Consider the following 22,485-nt stretch of genomic DNA (forward strand, 5'->3'; position numbering starts at 1 on the left):
AAAAATTCCGATTGTTATTCTAAGAATTTGTCCAAGATTTCGCTTGCATTTGAAATGTTTTCTGGCTTGAGATCTATAGCAAAACAAAACCTAATTTCCTTCTCCATTCTTCCGTGAAGTATGCAGGTAGATATGCATTTAGGCAAAGCTTTCACGCTTTATAGTTCACAAATAGATTCTTGTAAAGCTCAGCCATAAAGAACATGCAAAAATGTTTTCTTCTCATTTAAAATTTTATCCTCGTGTTATTTTTATAAAGCGCTAAAAGCTGTAAATGATGCAAATTCATATATACGTACATTTTGCTAGCGAGTTATTTGCATTAAAATTATTCATATTTTAAGCTGTACATAAATATGGCATACAATTTATGCTTTTTTTATTTATAATTTAATAAATCGAGATGAATACCTAAATATTTAATTCGAAAATTTATATTAACTAATTTCGAAATGCCAATTTTTCTACTTCCTTCAATTTCAACTTACCAAAGTTCGTATGTAACTCGTTGTACATAGACAAAAATTTAGAAAAAAAATGCATTTTATTAAACTCCAGCCCCCAAAGAAAATTCTATCGTTAAAACAGAGTTACTTTGTTTAACAATACGTTAAACACTTTTTGTTTTTTCTCTGTAGTTGCCGTTTGAAAGGAAATTCTTGGATTACGCATTAAATGCGTTTTTCCCAATTATTCGGCTCTTTAAATACTGCTAAAGTACATTGAAAATAAAGTTTCCAAAAGTGTTTTAAAAAGAATATACGTATTTCGATTGCATACATTTATTAAACTGAATGACATACGAATATGAAACTTGTATATGTACGAACCGAACCTCCACAATAAGTTGGCCACCACTTCTGATCTTCGGAGTGGCCAAAGTCATTGTCGTTATAGGCAAGTGCCCGCCATTGGAAAAAATAAACTGAGAAATATCTTTTAATCAGTTTGAATTATTAACAAAGGTGCTTTCTTTTAGTTCGTACTAAAATGTTGTATGCTGTGTTATGTTGTAACTATCCTCACTTGTCCTGCCTAATCAGAACAAGCCCATAGATTTTATCGTGGCAGTGAGTACAAGACTGCATTTGTCGTCGTTGGAAAGAGCCCTAATCACCATATAGGTGACCATATATGTGATTTTGCCCAGCTGACGAGAGTTTTGACGGAGAGCACCTCCATAGTGGGCTTAGGGGTTCCCACCCCTCTTTTTCTACTTGTAAGCCCTACGAGAGGACTTTTGACAAGACAATATACAGCGTGTTTCAAAAAGAATATACGTATTTCGAATGCATATATTTATTAAACTGTATGACATACGAATATGAAACTTTACTCATATATGTACGAGCCTCTCAAGTTCAGATTACAAATGTTCAATATGTTCTCCAACCAGCAACACGAATAATATCACATCGATACTCAAATTGCTCCCATACTCGGGCAAGCATGTCCGTCGTCACTGACATTACGACAGTACAGATCCGGTTCTTCACCTCTTCCAGGTTTTGTGATAGTGGTGGTACATAAACGTTGTCTTTAATGAAACCCAACAGGAAGAAGTCACAGGGTGTCAAATCCGGTGACCCTGGAGGCCAGCTAAGACATGCTAAGTCGCCAGCTCCTTGACGACCAATCCAACGGTTCGGTAGAGTTTCATTCAGATAATCACGCACTTGGCGACACCAGTGACGGCGTGCCCGTCTTGTTGAAAAATGAAGTTGTCTTCGTGCAGCCTCGGAAACAATCAGTTTTGTAACACAACGAGACACTGCTGACCGTTAACCGTATTTCCATCAAAGAAGAATGGGCCTTAAAAAGATGATCGGGATATCACACAAAACACATTGATTTTGAGCGAATTTGGTACATGTTCAATGGCTGCATGTGGGTTCTGTAGGCCCCAAATTCGAACATTGCATGACCAGTAACATAAAAAGTCTCTTCATCACTGAACACGCTACTTTGTGCGTGTTATTATTGTCAATAGCATCAATAATCTCGTTATAAAATGACACACGTTTGCGTTTGTCATCAGGACGCAGAGCCTGTAACAAATGTAACTTGTGCGGCTTCATAACCGACCGACGTCTCAAAACACGCCAAATTGTTGTTGTAGGCAGTTGTAACTCCCGACTGGCACGACGAGTTGATTTTGAAAGACTACGTTGGAAAGCAGTTTGAATTCGTGCAACATTTTCATCGGGAACACGAGGGCGGCCAGGGCTCTTTCCTTTACATACACATCCTGAATTTACAAACTGTCGATACCATCTGCGAATGTTCCACCCTTTCGGAGGATCACTTTGGTACCTCAACTTGAAAAGTTTTTGCACTGCAATCACGAAATCGCACTTCGCAAACTCGAGAACACAAAGTGATTTCTGCTGCGAAGTAGCCATTTTAAACATGTGACGGTTACCACGCAAAACAGAAGACAACTGACATCTAGCGGCTATTAATATAAACTATGTATTCGTTTCGCCAATAGCCGAGCCGAGGCGCAGTGATCGATAGTTTGGACAAAATAAACATTTTGTAATACGTATATTCTTTTTGAAACACGGTGTATTTAACTTAATTTGAGGCAACAATTTAATAGATAGGCTTTTGTATAAATTAATGCAGATTGTTATTATTAACACTAATAGTATAAAAGAATTTTACACATATTAATATATTTAATAAAATCTAATGAATAATATGCTAATGAGGAACAAGTAAGAAATTAAGTTTAGAAAATATCCTCTGTTTATAATATTTTCGTACGCAAAAGAGACATACGCCGAAGTAAAACATAAAATTAGACAAAACAGCAACCTTTAATTTGACGTAGATTTTAATGAAACCTCTATCGATTTCGAGAGCGACAGACACAGGTCTCTCTTCGTTAGAAGCCAACGATTCTGCAAGGAATGATTTTGCAGAAATTTTTGCTTCTGCCGTTTCCTGCTCGCCCTCGAAATCAGCAGAGTCTTCATTGAAATTTACACCAGATTGTATAATTATTGTAATTGATAATGTGATCGTATTGTTTAGGCAGCCCCAAACCCTTTTTATTGATTGAAATATACGCCGAATACAAGCTTGCTGGTTAACCTAATTTTAAGTTTTTGTAAACAGCTTATCTGGAGTAGAAAAGTAATATTTTCATATTATTTAACGTATTTGCGTTAAAAATAATCAAATGGGTACTGGAAGTATTTCCGCATAACCAGCGGACAATGTTATTTAGAGTACTAAGTGTCAGTTATATGTTTATATTCTACTGAAATTTTGAAAACATTTTCCGGTGTAGGTTGCCCGATTGCTTTCTCGTTTTCATCATAATTTGATTATTATACATTTTTGATGATGTTGGGGAAATATGAATGATTATTGTAATCTTACCTGTGTTAAGAAAAAGGTGCATGTTTCAATTAAGCAAACAAACAAGCAAGAACAAAAGTAAACTCTTCACATCAGTGGAAAAAAGGAAATTAGAATTTGATACGACGCTATTTGAATGTCGACGCCAGTAATAAAATCCTTAATAGCTCATGTTAGATACATATAAATTACTAACTGTAATAAACATTAATGTCGAAAGAGAGAATTATATTGCATGAGAATGTGTTATGTATGATGATCTAAAATGTCTGCAAAAGAAGTAGGAAAATATGAAAACTTCCAGTGTTGGGGCCTACATAACAAGTGTAATATTTAAATTAAATATTATTTAATTAAATGTTGATTTAAATTGCTTGATAACTGAAATTACTTATAAAATTCATTTCGAAGATAAATTGAATTAAAATAATAACAATAAAGCCAAGTGTCATTTGTAAAAAACTGTAACTGATTTCACTGATACAAAATTCGAAAGTCAGTATCTGCATGATGAATTTCAAAACGCAATGATTGCCTTCTCAAAGAATTTTAAACTGCTACTAATTAGGGCTGTAATTTTATAAAATAAACTTTTGTGAGAAACCGGGGAATGAGTTTCGTAATTTTTCGAAAATATCTTGGCCTAGGAGCTTACCAATAATCGGCCAACTTTTATTTAAACTTTCACTTTTAAACTTTCTCTTTCTTTTAAATTTTTCAACTTTTATTTAAAAACAAATTCTTCAGATCGCATAGTAGTAATTTAGATGACTAGTATGTAGATACAGACAAATATCATTCATTATTTTGTAGAGTCCAGTGAATGAACCTCTGTCTGTATAATAGAGTAGCAGAGCAGAGCAGAGCACTACAGACCAGGCTTCCGGCCTCAGGTATAACCAATCGGAATAGTGCCTGACCTGTAGAAATTATCTACTATCTACTTCCACCACTGCCAGGGCGAGCCCCGCAAACCAGCGGCATTTATTGAGTCTAAGTCAGAAGTTACCGATTCACAGTAATGGTTGTTACGATGGCACCTTTGCAGACGTTGATAATGGAGTAGCAGGAAACTACACAGGAGAAGGGCTAAAGTACCCTTTATTAACTCTTTTAAATTTACAATGAGTCAAATCGACGCTTAAAAACTTCGTCTCTGCTTGGGCGGTAACTGAAAGTCAGATAATTGAAACTAAAAGTTGAAATATTAACAAGTGATAAAACTAACCTACAGGGCTCAGTGAGATCCTGTAACTTAAACCCCCTTCTACGTTAGTGGCAGCAAAGCAATGCAATTAAGCCACTTGAACCAGCAATAAGCAAACGTACCTACGGCAGCGATGGCGATTAAAGCCTAACTCTCCCTTTCTCCTACCGAAACTCGGCTTTTAACTACTTCCTTCAAGGTAGAAAATTTGCATTCGTTCAAGCGCGCTACAACATTTAACTATTGTGGCACTGACAATTAGGGGAATGAAGGCTTACAGGAAAGGTCTAAACTCAAACTTTAAATTGTTAGTTAAAATAAATATAAATCCCTACAATCTTATACACTTTTAAGCCGATGCTTATATTTATAAATAAACCATATCCTGACAATGCTATCAAAGTTTTTATGGAACAACTTTGATAGCAACTTTTATAGCTAAGATTTTCATTAACTAGATGGTGCTTGATATATCATATTATGCATGCAAACATATTTTCTTCTTGTTGTGGCATTGATAATACGAAAGGCGTCATCATCTTAGAAAATTACCTTCTTTCGTTTTCGGATCTTTCACTATAAATTTCACTTCTGTGGACCTGGAATGTGATTTAAAGTCCTAATGGATAACTGAAAGTTATGGTATGGATTTTTGTATGAGATTTCTTCGTTATTTTCGGGAAAACGTGATGAAGTCTCAATACAAATGAATACAGAGCTAACATTATTTAGGTATAAAAATAATTTAACAACCGTAGCAGAAAATAAAAAAAACTCTAAAATTCTTAAATTTGTTTGATGTTCGCGAAAAAAATTTAATGTTCATGAAATTTGAGAAAATCCTGTAAAACTAATAAAATTTAATCTCAGAAATACACTACACGGTAATATCAATGATAACAATATTACGTTATCAATTCGAATTCTTTTATGGCCATATTTCTTTGGAACGACTAGAGGAAATCGTTAATATATTATTATTAGAGCCAAACTGTAGAGTTTCTTGAAGGAAAAAAAATATGAAAAGCGCGCAATGCCCTGGAAAGGATTGGAACTTCGGTTCTTGTTATTTGCTAGCGGGACGTGATTTCCAATTATACCTCTTAAGGCAAGTATGAAGAAGAGAAAGAACTTTCAAAACAATAAAGCGTGCAACTGTAAACAATGTATAAACAAATTTGGACCACAAAAAAATCACATTTAATATTACTTCAGTGAAAAATAAAGATATATAAATATACTATCTACTAATAAGTATTTGGATACCTGTGGTAGAAACGTAAAGCAAAATTTATTCACATTCAGTAGTTGGTAGAGTCTCCACGAGCGGCAATTACAGCTTCAACTCATGATTCCCATTGTCACTATACCAATCCATGATGGACCTCGCAACATGATAGCTGGCGATGTTGGCGAAGCGTCACAAAGTAAGAAGCACACTGTCATCCAAAATAATGCATTAGTATCGGTGTGGAGTTCACCATGAAATTTTACCAAAGGTTCAGTCTCATATCAGGAGAAACACCCCCAGACCATAATTCCACCTCCGCCGAACTTTACTATGGGCACAATGCATTCTGTCAAGCCAAATCTAGACCCTTCCGTCTGAACGGTAGAAGCTGAACCTTGATTTTTGCTCTAGAGAACTCGTTTCCACTAATCAATGATCGGTACTTACATATTAACGCAACTAGGCCAAAATTCGCATAAATTGCCAAATTTGGCGACCCTACTTACGGCAACCCTTGCAGAATTATTTTTTCCGCGGAAATCTTTTCGCTATTGCTTTTAGCACTGATTGAAAACCGTATTCGCCATAACCATGTACACGTCGACTTATTTTTACTTAAAAAAACATCCCAGAATTGCACAAAAATGGCATTGCGCACACTCTTGACTTTATCCATGTACACTGCTATTTTCTCATAAATCACAAAAATTTGCACGAAAATGCAGGAAAATTTTGTGAATCTCCACATGCAAAATAGCAGTGTACATGGATAAAGTCAAGAGTGTGCGCAATGCCATTTTTGTGCAATTTTAAGTAAAAATAAGTCGACGTGTACATGGTTATGACGAATACGGTTTTCAATCAGTGCTAAAAGCAATAGCGAAAAGATTTCCGCGGAAAAAATAATTCTGCAACTTATTCAAATTCGAAACCGGAAGGGTTTAATTGCTATTTTATATTTTAAAACAAAATAATATAAAAAACTGTATTAAAAATTATCTGTAATTAACAAATGTACATTTTCTTTCTATTCATACTTTTTTACTCAAACTTACAAATCGCGCCAACCTGGTTGCGATAATACGTAAGTACCCAATGATCCCCTGTCAGCGTGCTTCACATCGCATTAACTGAGCAGCGCAGTTGGACTTGTGATCAAAGGCTTATGAGCAGCAGCACGACCATGAAAAAATAGATGTGCTTTCTTACGGATGGTATTCATCGGAACAATACTCCGGATTGCCTGTTGAAATTCCTGGAGTATGTGGGCCATCAGTTGGACGTGGTTCTTCCGAATTTCTCTGGACGGCACCCGTCGGTCCTTATCTCCCAGTTTCGCGGATCTGCGACTCGACATTCCGATAATCACCGCTCATCATCTACTTCTGAATCATGTAGGCCACTGTCTAATATGGATGATTCAACTCACTAGATATGCCCCTAAGGCCAATTTTGTGATACCCAACGATAGATCTTTATAAAAATTACATAACTATTCGTTTATTCGTAACACCTTGCATGCCACTAATGCCAATCTTGTTTCCTCCACGATATTCAATGGTGGAAGGCGTGATATATAAGAACCACAGATATCGACATTTGCATGGGTGTTCAAATACTTATTGGTAGATAGTGTATAATATATATAAATATAAAATATAAAATATTTAATTATGTCAATATTTATGTTTCCTCAATTATATCACACTTGCAAATCTTCATTCAAAGTAATAATAAATATGTTTATAGTTATGCTTAATAGTGTATACGAGCCAGTTTCCTTTAGAAAGTCCTCCACGAAAGGCATCCCTCCCTTTAGGCAGATAGCCCTCGAGGCTTTGCCATAATCACACACACAGGTATGCTTAATAAAATTCTTATAAAACTGTGTAGCATCTCAAATCAAAAATAATTTCAAAAAATTTTAAATTTTTATTTTTTAATGGAATAAATCTTTAAACAGCTCTCTTAATATTTAAACAGGAATCGTTTCGGCATGTTTATTGCTTGCAGTTTGAAGATTTCTATCCTAGTAAAGCAGCGAGTATTGATATTTTGTTTCAGAGAAATATTTATTTCAAGCTTCGAAAAGAAACGATTCAGTGAAAAGGCGCACAGCTATGTCTTAAATAGTTAAATATGTGTCTTTATTAATTAAGTGCACAGTATTCGTCTTAGAATTAATTTATGATATGTTTTTACCAACAAGCGTTTTAACAAATATGTTTCTCCTGCCATCTGAAATTTTAATTTTAAAGAGCTCGATTTCATCTCTACATCTTGCGTTTCTGAGAGATTACTTCTTAAAATGCTAAACAATTGCGTGATTTTTAAGCTAAATGTTTTTTAATATCTTAAAGTTGATTTTGCATCCGAAGATCATAGTCAAATTATTAAACTAAATATGATTTTGCAGTGTTAAAGGTGCCAAATGTTTCTCTAAAGCTGAACTACCACAAGTTTTTCTTCCCTTTTACTACAACTGATTATTTTACATCTTTTCGTGATCAACTGTAGTTAACAGTGATGTTGTTGCAGGATACGGTTAGCAATCTCTCTCCTCTTGAATGATGAACATTTTTGTAGAAATTCATCTAGTCTTCATGAGTAACACACAAAATTATGACTAAGAGTACAAGTAATATTTACTGGCAGAATACTATTGAAAAGCATCAGACAACACTTTTGGTTAAGTTATGAACTGAAGTACGTATTTTGTAAGCTGTCAGCCATTTTTCTCTCCTTTCCAGATCCGCCTAATCAATTTATCATGCGACAGTGCCATAAGAATTTCTGTAATATTCTTTACTATTCTTAATTATGTTATTTTCACGGAAATCGTTATTTTAAATTGAGTAAATTCATAGCTCAATAAAGAAATGGGTACTCGTAAATATATTAGCAGTACAAATAGTTTTTCCACATCTATCCTTTTTTTCCTATTTGTTGCGATTAAAGGGCTCCCAACCATTGCATATAACTTCTTATGATAAAATGAGATTCTTTTTAAATCCCTAAAAACATTGTAGTAATATTTTAAATCATTGGTATCAGTAGACACTGAAACAACTGAGAGTTAAAGAATATTTATTTTCTTTATGACATGCAAATATCCGATTTTCACTCTAATGTTTTGTATGGAACTAAGTTACTAAATTTTCCTTTCTTATTCGCATTACGAATCTCTTTCGGTTATCTTTCATTAAGCGTCGTATGTGGCCGAGTGATAAAAGAACTGACTAGAAGTTCATTCCATGTTAGATACCAACGAATGGGCTGACTGCATGAGATTTACGTGGTTCACACACCATTTAACTTGAACAAGTCAGTTTCCTTTAGCATGTTCCCCATGAGGACATTCCTTCCGTAGGCGGATAGATAGCTTTCGTTTATTTTGCCGTAACCGATTGACTAAAAAACCCTCTTCTTAAATTTGTAAATCCGTTCTTTTGAAATCATACATTATAATTCTGATCCAGTTCATTGTAATTCCTTTTGCTTATTCTAAGATACTCTACTGGCGAGCTTTTAAATTTGTAGGCTCAGTATTTCTCAAACTACCGTACAAGACAGATAATATTAGAAAATTTTCAGTTTTAACTCCGGATTTTGAAATTTTCCAAGCATTTGATTCAATCAAATGCTTGGAAAATTCCGTAACCAAGTTTTATATTGTATATTCAGTGCATTTTATTATTTTTGTAAATAATTTTTAATGCAAAAACTTCCTTCTTTGGGACGCTAAAATTTCCGTGTTTTTAAAACGAAGAATTATTTTATAAACTATTTCCAAATCAAAAAAATCAAAATTGTCAGATGCGAATTTTAACACCTGTTCTTAACGAATGAAACAAAGTTTGAAATGGCTACACTGTAAAAGCTGAATGCATTTGACCCTGCAACTTATAAGATAAATTTCAACAAATCTATCGGCTGCCAGAAGTACAATTTTCAATCATTTTAAAGCACCAGACATCTTTAAAGCAGTACATTATATAATTATTTGACAGCATTTCATGAAATTTATTTATTGCAGTAAAGCTTGGAAAGGGAATTTCAATTTAATCCAAATCTTGTTTACTACTATATATATTATTATTATTTTACTAACATACATATTAATAATTTGTCTGAAGTAGCTGATGTGTTTATCCTTTAGAACCCAACCCCTTTGGTGTTTATGCATTTATTTATACTTATTGAAATATAATTTTCCCTATGTATTCTCCTCCTTTTATCCCTAATGAATGCACCTTAATCAACAAAGTGTCCTTCTGTGTAGGGGAAATAGATAATGAAGGGGAGAGCTTGCACACTACCGTTACTACCTCCGTAAGAACAGTCTTTTGGCTATCTATAGAAGGTACTCCCAACCATTTCATATAACCTTGATACTAGTAGCAGATCCAGGATACATTTTGGAAGTAGAAACCACTGTATAAGAGGAGTGAGCCCTTGTAGAATCAAATTAAAATATTAATAAGCGAAAATACACTGAATGACTTCCATCTGCTTATTAAATCAAAATTGAGTCAAAATTTAAATCAAACGTTTCACCTTTGAATACGTACTGTTTTCGGGCCTTTATAACCGATACCTTCGATTAGATTTGTAAAATTCTTCTACGTTATAAATATGCATAATAAAGAGAAAGCTAGTTTTTATTGGCTCTCTTTTATGTACACCTTATTTTACATCTCCGTTCTCATTAAATTTCCACAAACCGTATTCAACGAGCTCTACAAATATCAATGATATTTTCTCATTTGGCACTTAAAATAATTTTCGTGATAAAATTTAGTATTTCCTCGTGGTTAAAAATTAGCAGTTGCTTAAGTTAAGATCCTATGGTAAGAAAATTGCAGCACTAGCATTATCGATAAATAAAAAATCCGGATTGAGCTTAAAATACTTATACATCGAAATTGAGGGGAGTAGTCAGTAAACCAGAAGTGGTTTTTTTTCAGTCCGTAAATGTTCGGAACACATTGTTGGCCAAGATGCGGATAAATGGTTTCAAATATATTTCTCTGATGAATGTGACAAACGCACTCAATAAAAATATGATTAGCATCTTTATCGCCACCCGGAATTGCGTCCAAATAAAAACTGCTAAGTCCTGGCAAAATTTGAATTAGTTTAAAGTCGGTTGCAAAATAATTAATAGTTAATTTGCGAAAAAAGCTGGGACACTTTTTTGTCCCTCGTACTTTTGCTGATATAAAGTTGCATTTACGAAATGCAGATCCTGTAAAAACATTTCCATGAGAAAGTGAAACGCTCGGGCTTAAATGAACATGAAGGAATATCGTTAATTCAATAAAACAACAGTTCTCTCGTTCTGTAAATTGTCACTGTGTCTTCAAATGTAAGCAAAATGAATGTAAATGCCAAGATTTTGTGGAACTTTAATATTTGTTTGAACAGCAAAGTTCTTTTTAATACTACTGAACAACTAAGTTCTTTGTAATAATTTTTTTTTTGTTTTCTAATTTTTTACAGTAATTGTAACGAAGCAAGAGAATTTCTATATGTTGAAATTCGCACTGATCTCTAACCAATATTGAATATTTGAATCCATTTCATAGCGAAGTTGAAGCACAGAGGCACCTTAAAAGACACAACAATAATTGCGAATCCTGTATTGTCTGAATTCTCTCTTTTTCATTTTCCTATCCAACAATAGCGATTTGTCTTGCTTCCTCTAAATAAATAATATAATAATTAATTAACAAACTCCTTAACGCTTTCTAGAATATCGTCGAGACAAAACTGATACATGGTTCCAGTTTATAAAATGTGTCAGACAAGTCAATAAAGACTGCCGTCAGTAAAATTCGACGAGCAGTGTTTACAAACAGAGGCTCCTGCATAAAAATACTGCTTAATATTTCAGTGTCAGGGGATAATATACCAGAGGCAACAAAAAAAAACTCGTAGCTAACTATTCTGCAGATTCGAATAATTCTTAAAGAAATTTTCTTAGAATTTTGCTTTAACGTTTCCAGATTACCATCTTCCTTAAAGAATTGCCAAATCCTTTAATGTATATAGAATAACAGACGCTGTTATTTTCCAACGGATTCAGCTTTAAAATATGTGTTTAATCTCCATAACAGATGTTTCATAACCGTGAAAATATTTTTTGTTTAAGAGTTAAAAGTAATGCTTTCATTAAAATTTGTTACCTAAAATAACTTCTAAATACTTGATTTACATAACTTCCTCGACAGGAATGTCAGCAAGTTGTAAACTGATTTGCAGTCAGTTATAATATTTAATGCACTATCATAACTTTGCTTCTGAAAGGGTAAACTTCAATTTATAAAATCTGGCTCGTAGAAACATAATATCGAATAACGTTTTTATGCATCATACTGTCAATTGAAAAAATACGAGTGCAGATAGCTTTATACAAATTAAAAGGGAGGATTAAATAAGACAAGTTTTAGAACATGATTGACCGCTGTATAGATAGATAGATGGAATAAAGTTAAGAGCTAGTGTTTAATGAGAAATTTAAAGAAGACTTTTAGCGATTGCTTTCCAGCGTATAACCATACTGAACACGAGATGATCCATAAAGGCTGGTGAAGCACCACTGTCCACTCATCGGCAAGTTTTGTTATTAGTTTATGAACAGTGTGTTGTGGATATGGTCTTGCTGCAGCATATCTTCTCAAAGCGTTCCACATATAATATTGTATATAACTAAGATTTTGATACCTTACTGGTTAATACATACGAAAGACATCTTTCATTGATCGAAAAAGTGGAATTTTAATGTCTAAGCATTATGCCACCTTAGACCTGCTGCGTAGTACCAATGTCTTTTGATAATGTTGATCTGACAATTCAGTATTCCAACCTCTTCCAGACCATTTGACGTTCAAATTCTCTGGCAAAATTAAAGCAACTGTAATTAATGAAAACTACCCTACTCTAATAAAGGTGGCCCTTTCACAGTTATCAACAATTTCTGTGATGTTCAAGGTTTGAAAACACGCAACATTTAGATCCCCGAGCCAAACGCCCGTATTTCAGTAAATGCCTTATTATAGTAAATTGTGATATATGCAACCATCTTATAATTACTATCTATAATTTTGCTTCGATTTGTTTTGATTTGTAAAATACATTCATTACTCTTTAGTGTTATTTTCTTTGGACTCCCACCACTTATACCTATTCCTATTATATTTTGAAGGTGTCAAAACACACGAAACTGTTTTTTTTGGGGGGGGAATACTGATCTCTCTGGGCAACAACTGACGCTCGGATTACCAATGTTATGCCCCCACATCCGTATATTTTCTCGTACACATTGTCTCTGTTTCAACACAATAAAACTTTATTTGAATTTCTTAAAACGACGCACACACTTTCCATTTCTCGTACTTAAAAAATTTGCTATTTGCACACTGATGTCCTATTAAATTTTTGTAGCCACTGAATTTAATATAATACATAGGCTTCCAAGTTATTTTCAGTTTCGCTGATAGATGAAAATTTCAAAATCTTCATTCTTTCATTTTATGTCCAATAAACAATTTTTACATTTTTTACATTAATTTGACAGCCGGGTTCGTTTTCAGTTTAAACTATTACCTACAGTATTAGATTTTATACTAACATGTTAGCTTATTTGAAGTATATTAACGAAAATTAGAAATCAATTCAGTGATGTTTCAACAATCGAAAATTTCTAGTCAATTACCTTTTTTAATGTTGTTTTAACGTGTTTTATATCACTTTACATCACAAAATTATTTATTTTTTAGTATTTTCAAGTAACTTGAGCTAAGTAGTTAATCAAAATCAGTCAAGTAGTTTAAAATATTTTACCTAGCCGATGTATCTGATATTGACACTCATCTCATCTGTTATTTAGAGATATATTTTAATTTCATGTTAATTCAATTTGTAGCATCACCTAAAAAACTAGGAAAGAAGTACAGGCCTTATTTTTTTATTAAAAGGTTACTTCCAAAAACATGATGGAGATATCACAGCTTTATTTAAAAACTTCGGTTTTGCTAACGAGAGTATTCTGATCAGGTGTATCTATTTTGTCGCGAGTACTAATATTAATAGAGATTTGTGATACTTATCCTTGAAGCAGAATAAAATGACTGCTTACATCAGTATACCTAAAGAATAAAATACCTGGAGCAAAATAATATACTTCGAATTGAAATGAATCGTGAAATTTCTCTCATTTGTTTCCAGTGAAACTTAATCTCAGATTCTAACCCCCCCCCCAGAATAACAATTTCATCTCTGCTGCATATTGTCTTGCCGTATCACATAATTTAGTCATTTATTACCTATAGCTCGAGCAAGACGATATTCAACTGCCAGTGTTGCATGGTATTATTAGCTCATAAACTACTGTTTTAGATATTTCATAGTTTGCAGATTTTATTGGTTATTATTAACATAACTTAATAGTTCAAGATTTTTAAGACAACTGAAAGGATACTTCAATTTAAGCTGATATCATGTATCATGAAGTAACAGTAACAGATGTTCTTCGTGTTGAAATACTGCTTTATTATCTAAATTCTAAAATAACGCGTAATATCAAATCTGAAAAGAACGGTTTTCGTCTCATAATGGTTCGCCAGTTTGAGTTTAAAAGAATTAAACAAGTGAAATGCTTATTCAAGAAAATTTACAAAAAAAGATAGTAATTTTATAAGTTGAGAGGAATGTACATTTCGAAATGCACTGTTGTTTATGGCACATAACAGTAAATTCAACGGTTGCAATATGTGTGTCAAACGTATAGAACTTTACTTTCCTCAAGTTGAAAAATAAAAGATACTAATGCCTACCTTTATATTCTTCTAAAATTTGTTCTTGGTTCGCTACTGGTATCAGTCTAGTGTTGATCCTTTATCTGTGTACGTTCTTTTAGTGCGAATTTTACATTTCAATGTATTCTTTTATTCCTTAAAATATGACATCTTATTGTACTAAAGACTAAAACACTGATGATAACTTAAACTATTATTAACAGCTAAAAAAAATTTGACCCTATGCAAGTTTAACATTTCTTTAACTTTTTTGTCCTTAAAAATAAAAATTTTTACAAATGAATATAGTTTGGTTGTATTATGTGAAGCCTCACACTTTTACCAATAATTAACTATTCAAGAAATTATTAAAATATATTTGAATCATTTTAAAATATTGTATGGCTAGTCGTTTAAATAAAATAGACTGTTTCATAAGATATAAAAAAGTAAGAAAAGTATCCAATAATTGGAGTCTTCATGTAAGCTATTCCTAGAAATTTTTATCCAAGTTTATTACTTAGCCAAATAAGGAAATTACTTAGCCAAATAAGGAAAATAAACTTGCTATGATATTTTGGGAATAACTGTGTATGTTATACTCTACCCTCATTTTTTCTTGTAGGCAATCCCAGGCGAACTACCCTCAAGAGGCCCACTACCACAGCCACCCAATTTCGAATTTCTGTGGGCGCATTAATGAAGAGTTTGCAAGGAAGAAATGCCACTTACGTTCGCTGCATCAAGGTAAAGGATAACTTTTTATAGTTAAATCTGGCTCTCCGGCGTCAGAGTGATAATGTCGCTGAACACTGGTTGGTCGGTCCGGGGTTCGAGTCTCTTCGAACGGGTGTGCTGCAAATTCGTTTTCTGGGTTTTCCCCATATGTAAGGCGTATACGAGCGAGATTCCATTAGAACATACTCCAAGAAGGCATCTCTTCCCTTAGGCAGATAGCCCTCAAGTGCTTTGCCATAATCAGAAAACAAAGAAATTGTTGACAAGTCTACTTCATTTCGCAGAAAATATTACACCTGCAGTATACTAAACCACTCATTAGATAATCTCTTTGTTTTGTTCATAAATATTTAGCTGAATTTCCGAATTTTATTATTCCTTTTCAAATCACTTGAAAAAGATAAGTATGGGATTGGAATCAATAGGTTTCAGTCTTTTTGCAATTAAGTTGAGATAGGTACACAAAGTATCGATCTGAGGATATGTTCATCCGTATTAGCAGAAATTAATATGAATAGTCTTTCATTGTTTATAACAACTGTTCTCGATTTATTAGCCCAAAATGGCTGTTAGTCTCGAACACGATTTGGCGTTGATTCATTTTAAATGCTTTGGTTACACTTTTCATTCGAGTGTGTTGCCATTCAACAAAATGTGATATATTTATCTTTCAAATTTTAATCTACGTGTTATTGATCAATAAACTAAGCTGTTTAAAAGCAACACATGCAGATCTTAAGAATATTATTTTTTTACTTAATGCTTACTTAATCTTATTCATCCAAGTAAAAATGCGTCAAATTAATGAAATATCTAATTAAAAACTTTTAATATTTTTACAGAATTACGTTACATATTTTTTGATTAAAGTATATAAGATTCCAGTTTTAGCCTAAATGTGTATTCATTTAGTATCCTGTACAATGTTTCGCTATTATACATGGTCCGTTTCTATTAATAATCTCTACTGATAAACCATATTAACTTCAAATGCGCTTTTTTGGGTAACAGCTAAAATTTAAACCCTTTCAGATTTTTTTAACTTTTTTAAACTTTGAAATCTTTTCTTTTCTTTTTTTTTTTTTTTTTTTACTTTTAAATTGAAATATGTGTGTATATATGTGTCTGTATACATATACCAACCGTAAATGAAACAATGAGTTTTTAAAACAGACAGAAAATGCATTATAATAATTTAAATTATAATGAATTTTTAAAACTTTTATTTTGCTGCAGTGCTTACCATAACGTATTTGTCATGTCAAAATAAAATTCTGTACTAGGTGATGTGCGTGAACAAATAGTGAGGTCAGGTGACACAAAGTAGGTAAAGGTCGTCTGTTGGCGTAAATCTTCATTTTTCCTGTGGACTTGGAGCATTAATGGTTACGCGAGCACGGAACTCGGCCGGCATCTATGGGCTTTTCTCTATAATGTCGTGGATAGAAATAGACTAACTGCTAGAAAAAAGTGCTCCTTTGAGCACCTAAAACGCATTTTTATGAGCTCCGCTTTCGTGTAGGAAATGCTTTTACCTACTTCTCAGCAACGCCCAGTACCACCTCAACGCGCCATTTTCGCACACATTTTCCATTAAACAAACCTACGTTTCTGCTAGATATTTTGTAGTCACCCTGTATGTTATATACAAATTTTTTATCATTTTTGTCGCTTTATCTCTTTATGGGTCTATTTTTGAGATTTGAATTCCAAATCCGTCTTTTCTTAAATTTTATCTGACTTCTTATAAAATTACTTTAAAATGTGTAACATTCTAATTTTATAAAATTTTATAATTTCAATGTTTATCTGTTTTTCTTTTACATTTATTTACGTGATTTTCTGCTTTTCCAAACGTCTTTCTCCAAATTAAACCTTTCTGCGTTTGTTGCTATTTGATAGAAATACTTGAGACAATAATGCCTGTTCATGCTATTAAATACGTAATAATAGAAAAAAAGCGTTATCAATATGCAAATACAGAAATTCTGATCATTTTTCTGACCTACAACCTAAGTTTCTGAACTGACTAAATTTAAAATTAATTGAGAATAATTCGGAACAAAAATTATTTTTTTTTACTACTCGGTCAGTTTTGTGTCATTTTTACTACTATTAAACTTTTTGTCATATTAAGTAGTTTTTGTATATAAGAGCAAATTCTATGATGAACATAATAATGCTATTAAACATAATTTCGAAATTAAAAAGCTAGGAAAAGCTACAAAAAGTGTTCATGATGTAATTTCGTTTGCCTTAAGAATTATGTAATTTCTTTCAAGCACATAATCAAACAATTTCTTTCACTAATTGACATTAATTCCATAGTTTTCTTTCACTTTATTATCTTGAAGGTGTCTGAGATCACGTCTTCTAATGTTTTCGCTACTAATAAACTCAAATGTTATCAATACGATTCATTCACAGCGAACCAACTGGACTTCCTTTTTCTCTCCTATCCTTAAAACTGTGTTTTTCTTAACCTAAAAATTAAAAAACAAATAATTATTTTCTTATCAAGATAAGCATTCGAAAATACAGATAAAAATGTATTCTTTTTAACAATTTATGTATCATGGTGAAATGTCTTGTTGGATAGAAGATTCTTTAATAGAAGACTCTCATGTCGATCATTAATTATAGTGCTGTAAATTTCCTACATCATTATAGAGTTAAAATGCTTGATCTTTCCAGTGAAATATCAGGTGTCCGCCGATAACATCGCGGCAAAAACATCGCAGACGAAAACGTCGCGGAGAAAACAACGCAAGGAGAAAACGTCGTGCTACAAAACATCGTGGGAGAATACATCGCAAAGAGAAAACATCGCAGTTCTAAAACATCGTGGTACAAAACATCGTCGTCGAAAATAAAGCGGTTCAAAAACTTCGCAGTTTAAAAACATCGTCGTCAAAAATATCGTGGTAAAAAATAAAGTACCTACAAATCATCGCATGACGATAACATCGCAGACATTTTTTTCAGGTTTTAATAATTGGAAATGGATAATCCCATAATGATTTGTGAGCGCAAGATGTAAAGAAGGATAATTTTTACTTTCACAATTTTTTAAATAAATAATAAATTTTTGCTGAAAAAGTAAGAAGGAAACTTAAGCATAGATAATTAAATGCAACTTATAGCTTATACTTTTCATGAAAAATTACCAGTAAAAGCATTACAAAAATTATTTATTAATGGCCTTTGTTAGTTAACTATGTCGGTTTAAAATTCCATTAAGTGCTATAAGTTGCATTAATTTTCTATGCTTAAGTTTCCTTCTTATTTTCTCAGCAAAAATTTATTAGTTAATAAAAAAATATGAAAGTAAAAATTATCCTTCTTTCCATCTTGCGCTCACAAACATTATGGGAATATAAATTTACAGTTATTAAAGAATGTCTGCGAAAAGCATGTCTGAAAAAAGCATATCTGCGATGTTATCGTCATGCGACGATTTGTAGATACTTTATTTTTTACCACGACATTTTCGACGACGATGTTTTTAAACTGCGAAGTTTTTGAACCGCTTTATTTTCGACGACGATGTTTTGTACCACGATGTTTTAGGACTGCGATGTTTTCTCTTTTCGATGTTTTCTCCCACGATGTTTTGTAGCACGAAGTTTTTGCCTTGCGTTGTTTTCTCCGCGACGTTTTCGTCCGCGATGTTTTTGCCGCGATGTTTTCGGCTGTAACCAAATATCATGGTCCAAATGCAATCTTTTAAATCAGAAAGAAATAATAGACACGAGAGAAATCTTGTTCTGATAACTTAAAACGGCGTATGACGATGGAATACATTATACCAAAAGTATCCATAAATAAACGCCCCCACAATTAAAGGTTTCATTGTCATTTCATTTCCCAATACGATTTTTATAATGTCAGAACATTGCAATACTGTGTCTAAATACCATTCTGTTTCTTTCTTGCAATGAGTAGGATTCTTTCTCCGGTCTACAAGGTATGTCAGATTGTTAGATCTATTATACCCCGTTCAGAAGAAATTTCATGAACATCTAATACTAGACCACATGTTTGTTGTTCCTCCTTTCTTTTAGTATTTAAATATTCTTATATGGATAGCCACACTGATATCTGTACATTGCGCATATTTTCTTTGTGCATTGATCTACTAATAAAAAAGCCAGTCTGGCCAACATTCCACCTACTTCAGCAATTTTTACAACTATTACAATAGACAGAAGTGTACAATAATTCTTCCGTTATTCTTGCATGGCATAATCAATTTTATATGACAAAGTACATCATGCCGCGTTTTACAATAGACAGAATGATACAAAACTATTTTATTTATTCTTAAAATACTAGGCTGCTATTTTTCTGTTTATTATGCATTTTCTTAAGTCCGTTAGGCAAGGTTTTAAAGTTAAGCTTTCTCGGATTACATTTGATTAGTAAAGTATATATATTTTCATTTAGATATCCATTTACGCATATTTAAGTATCAGTTCCCAATTAATTTAAAAGCTAAAATTTTTATATCAGTTTTCAAATTATAATCAGCTAAAATCTGAAAAAACCTTATAAGTTATACTTAGTCTACTACTGGAACTTTAGTTCCATAACTTTACTAAACAGTTAGTGAGATATCGACACATCTAAAATAATATGACAAGATTTATAAAGGTTTTAAACAACTTTATCGAACCTAACTGAACTTTTAACAAAACAGGTCATGACTCGTGCTACAGATAACCTCTGCTTGTGACAGTGCAAATTAAATAAGAATAGTCAAATGAATTTAAATATTGATCATTAGTCTAAGACTACATAAATACCCAGCTATAAATAAATTAAATAACCAGCTATAAGCTGGCTCAAAATAATCTAACGGCACCTTAAGCTTAAAGCATCGGCTGCTAGAGCATGCAAAGCCGAGATAACTGTACTTAGCTAGAGCTGGCAGAAATCTACCAGCGCTACACTAGTGCCAGGAACTCTCTCCCTCTAGATCTAATAATCTCAGCTTAAATACGCTAGAAACTAATCTACATTCTGATTAGGAATATGGGAAGAAGTTAAAAATCAAACTCATAACGTTATGTAATGAAAATTTTAAGTATTAATGTAACTCATTTTTTAAACCAACATAATTTCACACATACTGGTGACAGGCAAAATAACGAGATAAAGTATCAAACTTCAAAAAAAAAAAAAAAAAACTGAACTAAAGCTGAAAGCTACTGTGATGAAGGAACTGCGCGATTGATCTGAACCCCAAGTCAAATCAATAACGTATATCCTTTAAGTCAATTATTTCAATCAAAATTCAGTTTTATACTTAAGTCAACTACCTGAAAATAAAGAGGTATAAATCTTCGCTGTTGCTTGGCTATAACAAGATTGCTATCGCTCTTAAAAACACCATTACTTCAAATCACATAAACTAAATACTCAGTCAATTTCATAACTTTCTCTAGAGTCAGCAACAATTTCATTTCCATTAATTCACAACTTCACAAACACCAGGGAAGAATTATTTAAACATATCAATCAATCAGTTTCCCTAATAAAATATAGTAAATGAATCTAAATTTCACGGTACCTTCAAATAACTAAATAATTCATCAGTAATCATCCATAATAATAATAATAATAATAATAATAATAATAAGTGGTTAGTACATGTACTTCAGAAGGTGCGTTGTGCTTTCATTGCTTAAAATTAATTGACAATATCCTAGGTTAATCAATCTCCATGTTTCTAAAAAGCATAGACTCAAACAAATAGAGTAATTGGACAGCCTCCCCCAAATAAATACAAAAATAAAACATACCATATTTATCACTAAACCCATTTATTAGTTTCTAGATTAAATAAGCATTCGAGTGATTGCGTTGCCTGATCCATTCCCTACAACCATCACCAGAATATCCATGAAACTTATCACTATGACCTAAAACTAACAGTGTGGGTGGGTATCATGCGCAGTGACAAACCTCCTCTTAAATTATCAATGGTGATAGAATGACATTATAGTGGTATTGCATCGGAATTCTCCTGGATCATGTCTATGTTTTCCGTGGTATACGTAGATGACAGTTCCAACCCGGATTAGGTAGTGCCTGAGACACTATCAGGGGAAGACAGTGAGCGCATGAAATGCCTGCTTATTACTCAGACTTAAATCCCATAGAGAAGCCTGGAATGCTCTAGAACCTATGTATTGCTTAAAGACAGAATCCTCTTCAAACTGAACAGAAACACATACTCAAACTGAACAGGAACACATAAGAGAAAAATAGGACCCAAACACTCTTTAGCAGTTCAGTGGACAGCTTACATCACAGATGCCAAACTTATGTAAGTTTACGAAGGGGTCATGCTCCGTACTTATGGAATTGTATCTTTCTTATTTCGAGCAGATCGAGCATTTTTGTTAGTATTGAACAATAACTGTGTGGAGCATCTTTGTTTTCTTTTACTTATCTTGTTTTACCATATGTCTGTACCATTTTGCATAGTAACAATACTCAGAATCTCTGTAAAACAAGTGGCCGGTCTCACTTCTTTAAACTATGCGTATCGTTAATTATGACGAAAAATAACTCCGTTCCTTAGCCAAAGCAGGTAAATAAAATGATTTTGTAATTCCGCCATAACGTTAAAATGAAATAGAGAACATGTTTCGTCTTTTCAATTTCAACCCTTAAGTTGTGTTCGTTACCTTATTTTCAAGTCTGAGTTCATTAAGTAAAAGTGTTCGGGAACATCTTTTATGTAAAAATGTATGTTATTGCAGATATTTTTATTGCATCTGAAAAGGAGAATAGCTTATTCATGTTTTTTTAGGAATTATTCATTACAGTGAATTTTTTTGTTTTTGAATTTATGAGAGTTACAATTTAGTTACTAATTTCCATATCTCTGTAAAAGATAATTTTTGTAAATAATTTTCTAATAAAAGTCTATATTTTTAGCCGAACGAGCTCAAGCAACCAATGATTTTTGAAATGGCGCTAGTTCAACATCAAGTAAGATATCTCGGGTAAGTACAAGCTTCTTTGTTTCTTATTTAGTTTCTTTCCTTCATTTTTTAAATATTTAGTCTCGGTAAAAAGTAAAATAGACTTTTCGAGAGCTGCCAAAACATTTTATATTCATTAAATGATTT

General features: G+C 32.8%; 1 protein-coding gene across 2 annotated transcripts in view; it reads left to right on the forward strand.

Moving 5' to 3' along the window:
* The window catches only part of Myo95E (Myosin 95E), a 111,346-nt gene that overhangs the window by 32,180 nt on the left and 56,681 nt on the right, over positions 1-22,485 (forward strand). The window contains exons 11-13 of one of the 2 annotated variants that reach the window (XM_035349909.2): positions 10,090-10,170; positions 15,231-15,352; positions 22,292-22,359. In XM_035349909.2, coding sequence (XP_035205800.1) covers positions 10,090-10,170; positions 15,231-15,352; positions 22,292-22,359 — 271 coding nt within the window. The remainder of the gene's footprint in view (positions 1-10,089; positions 10,171-15,230; positions 15,353-22,291; positions 22,360-22,485) is intronic. The other variant, XM_085823777.1, reaches the window with a different exon arrangement.

This window comes from Stegodyphus dumicola, chromosome 9, assembly GCF_044657685.1.
Source record: "Stegodyphus dumicola isolate Sdum_Otavi_A_Nest chromosome 9, ASM4465768v1".
In the NCBI taxonomy this organism is placed as follows: domain Eukaryota; kingdom Metazoa; phylum Arthropoda; class Arachnida; order Araneae; family Eresidae; genus Stegodyphus; species Stegodyphus dumicola.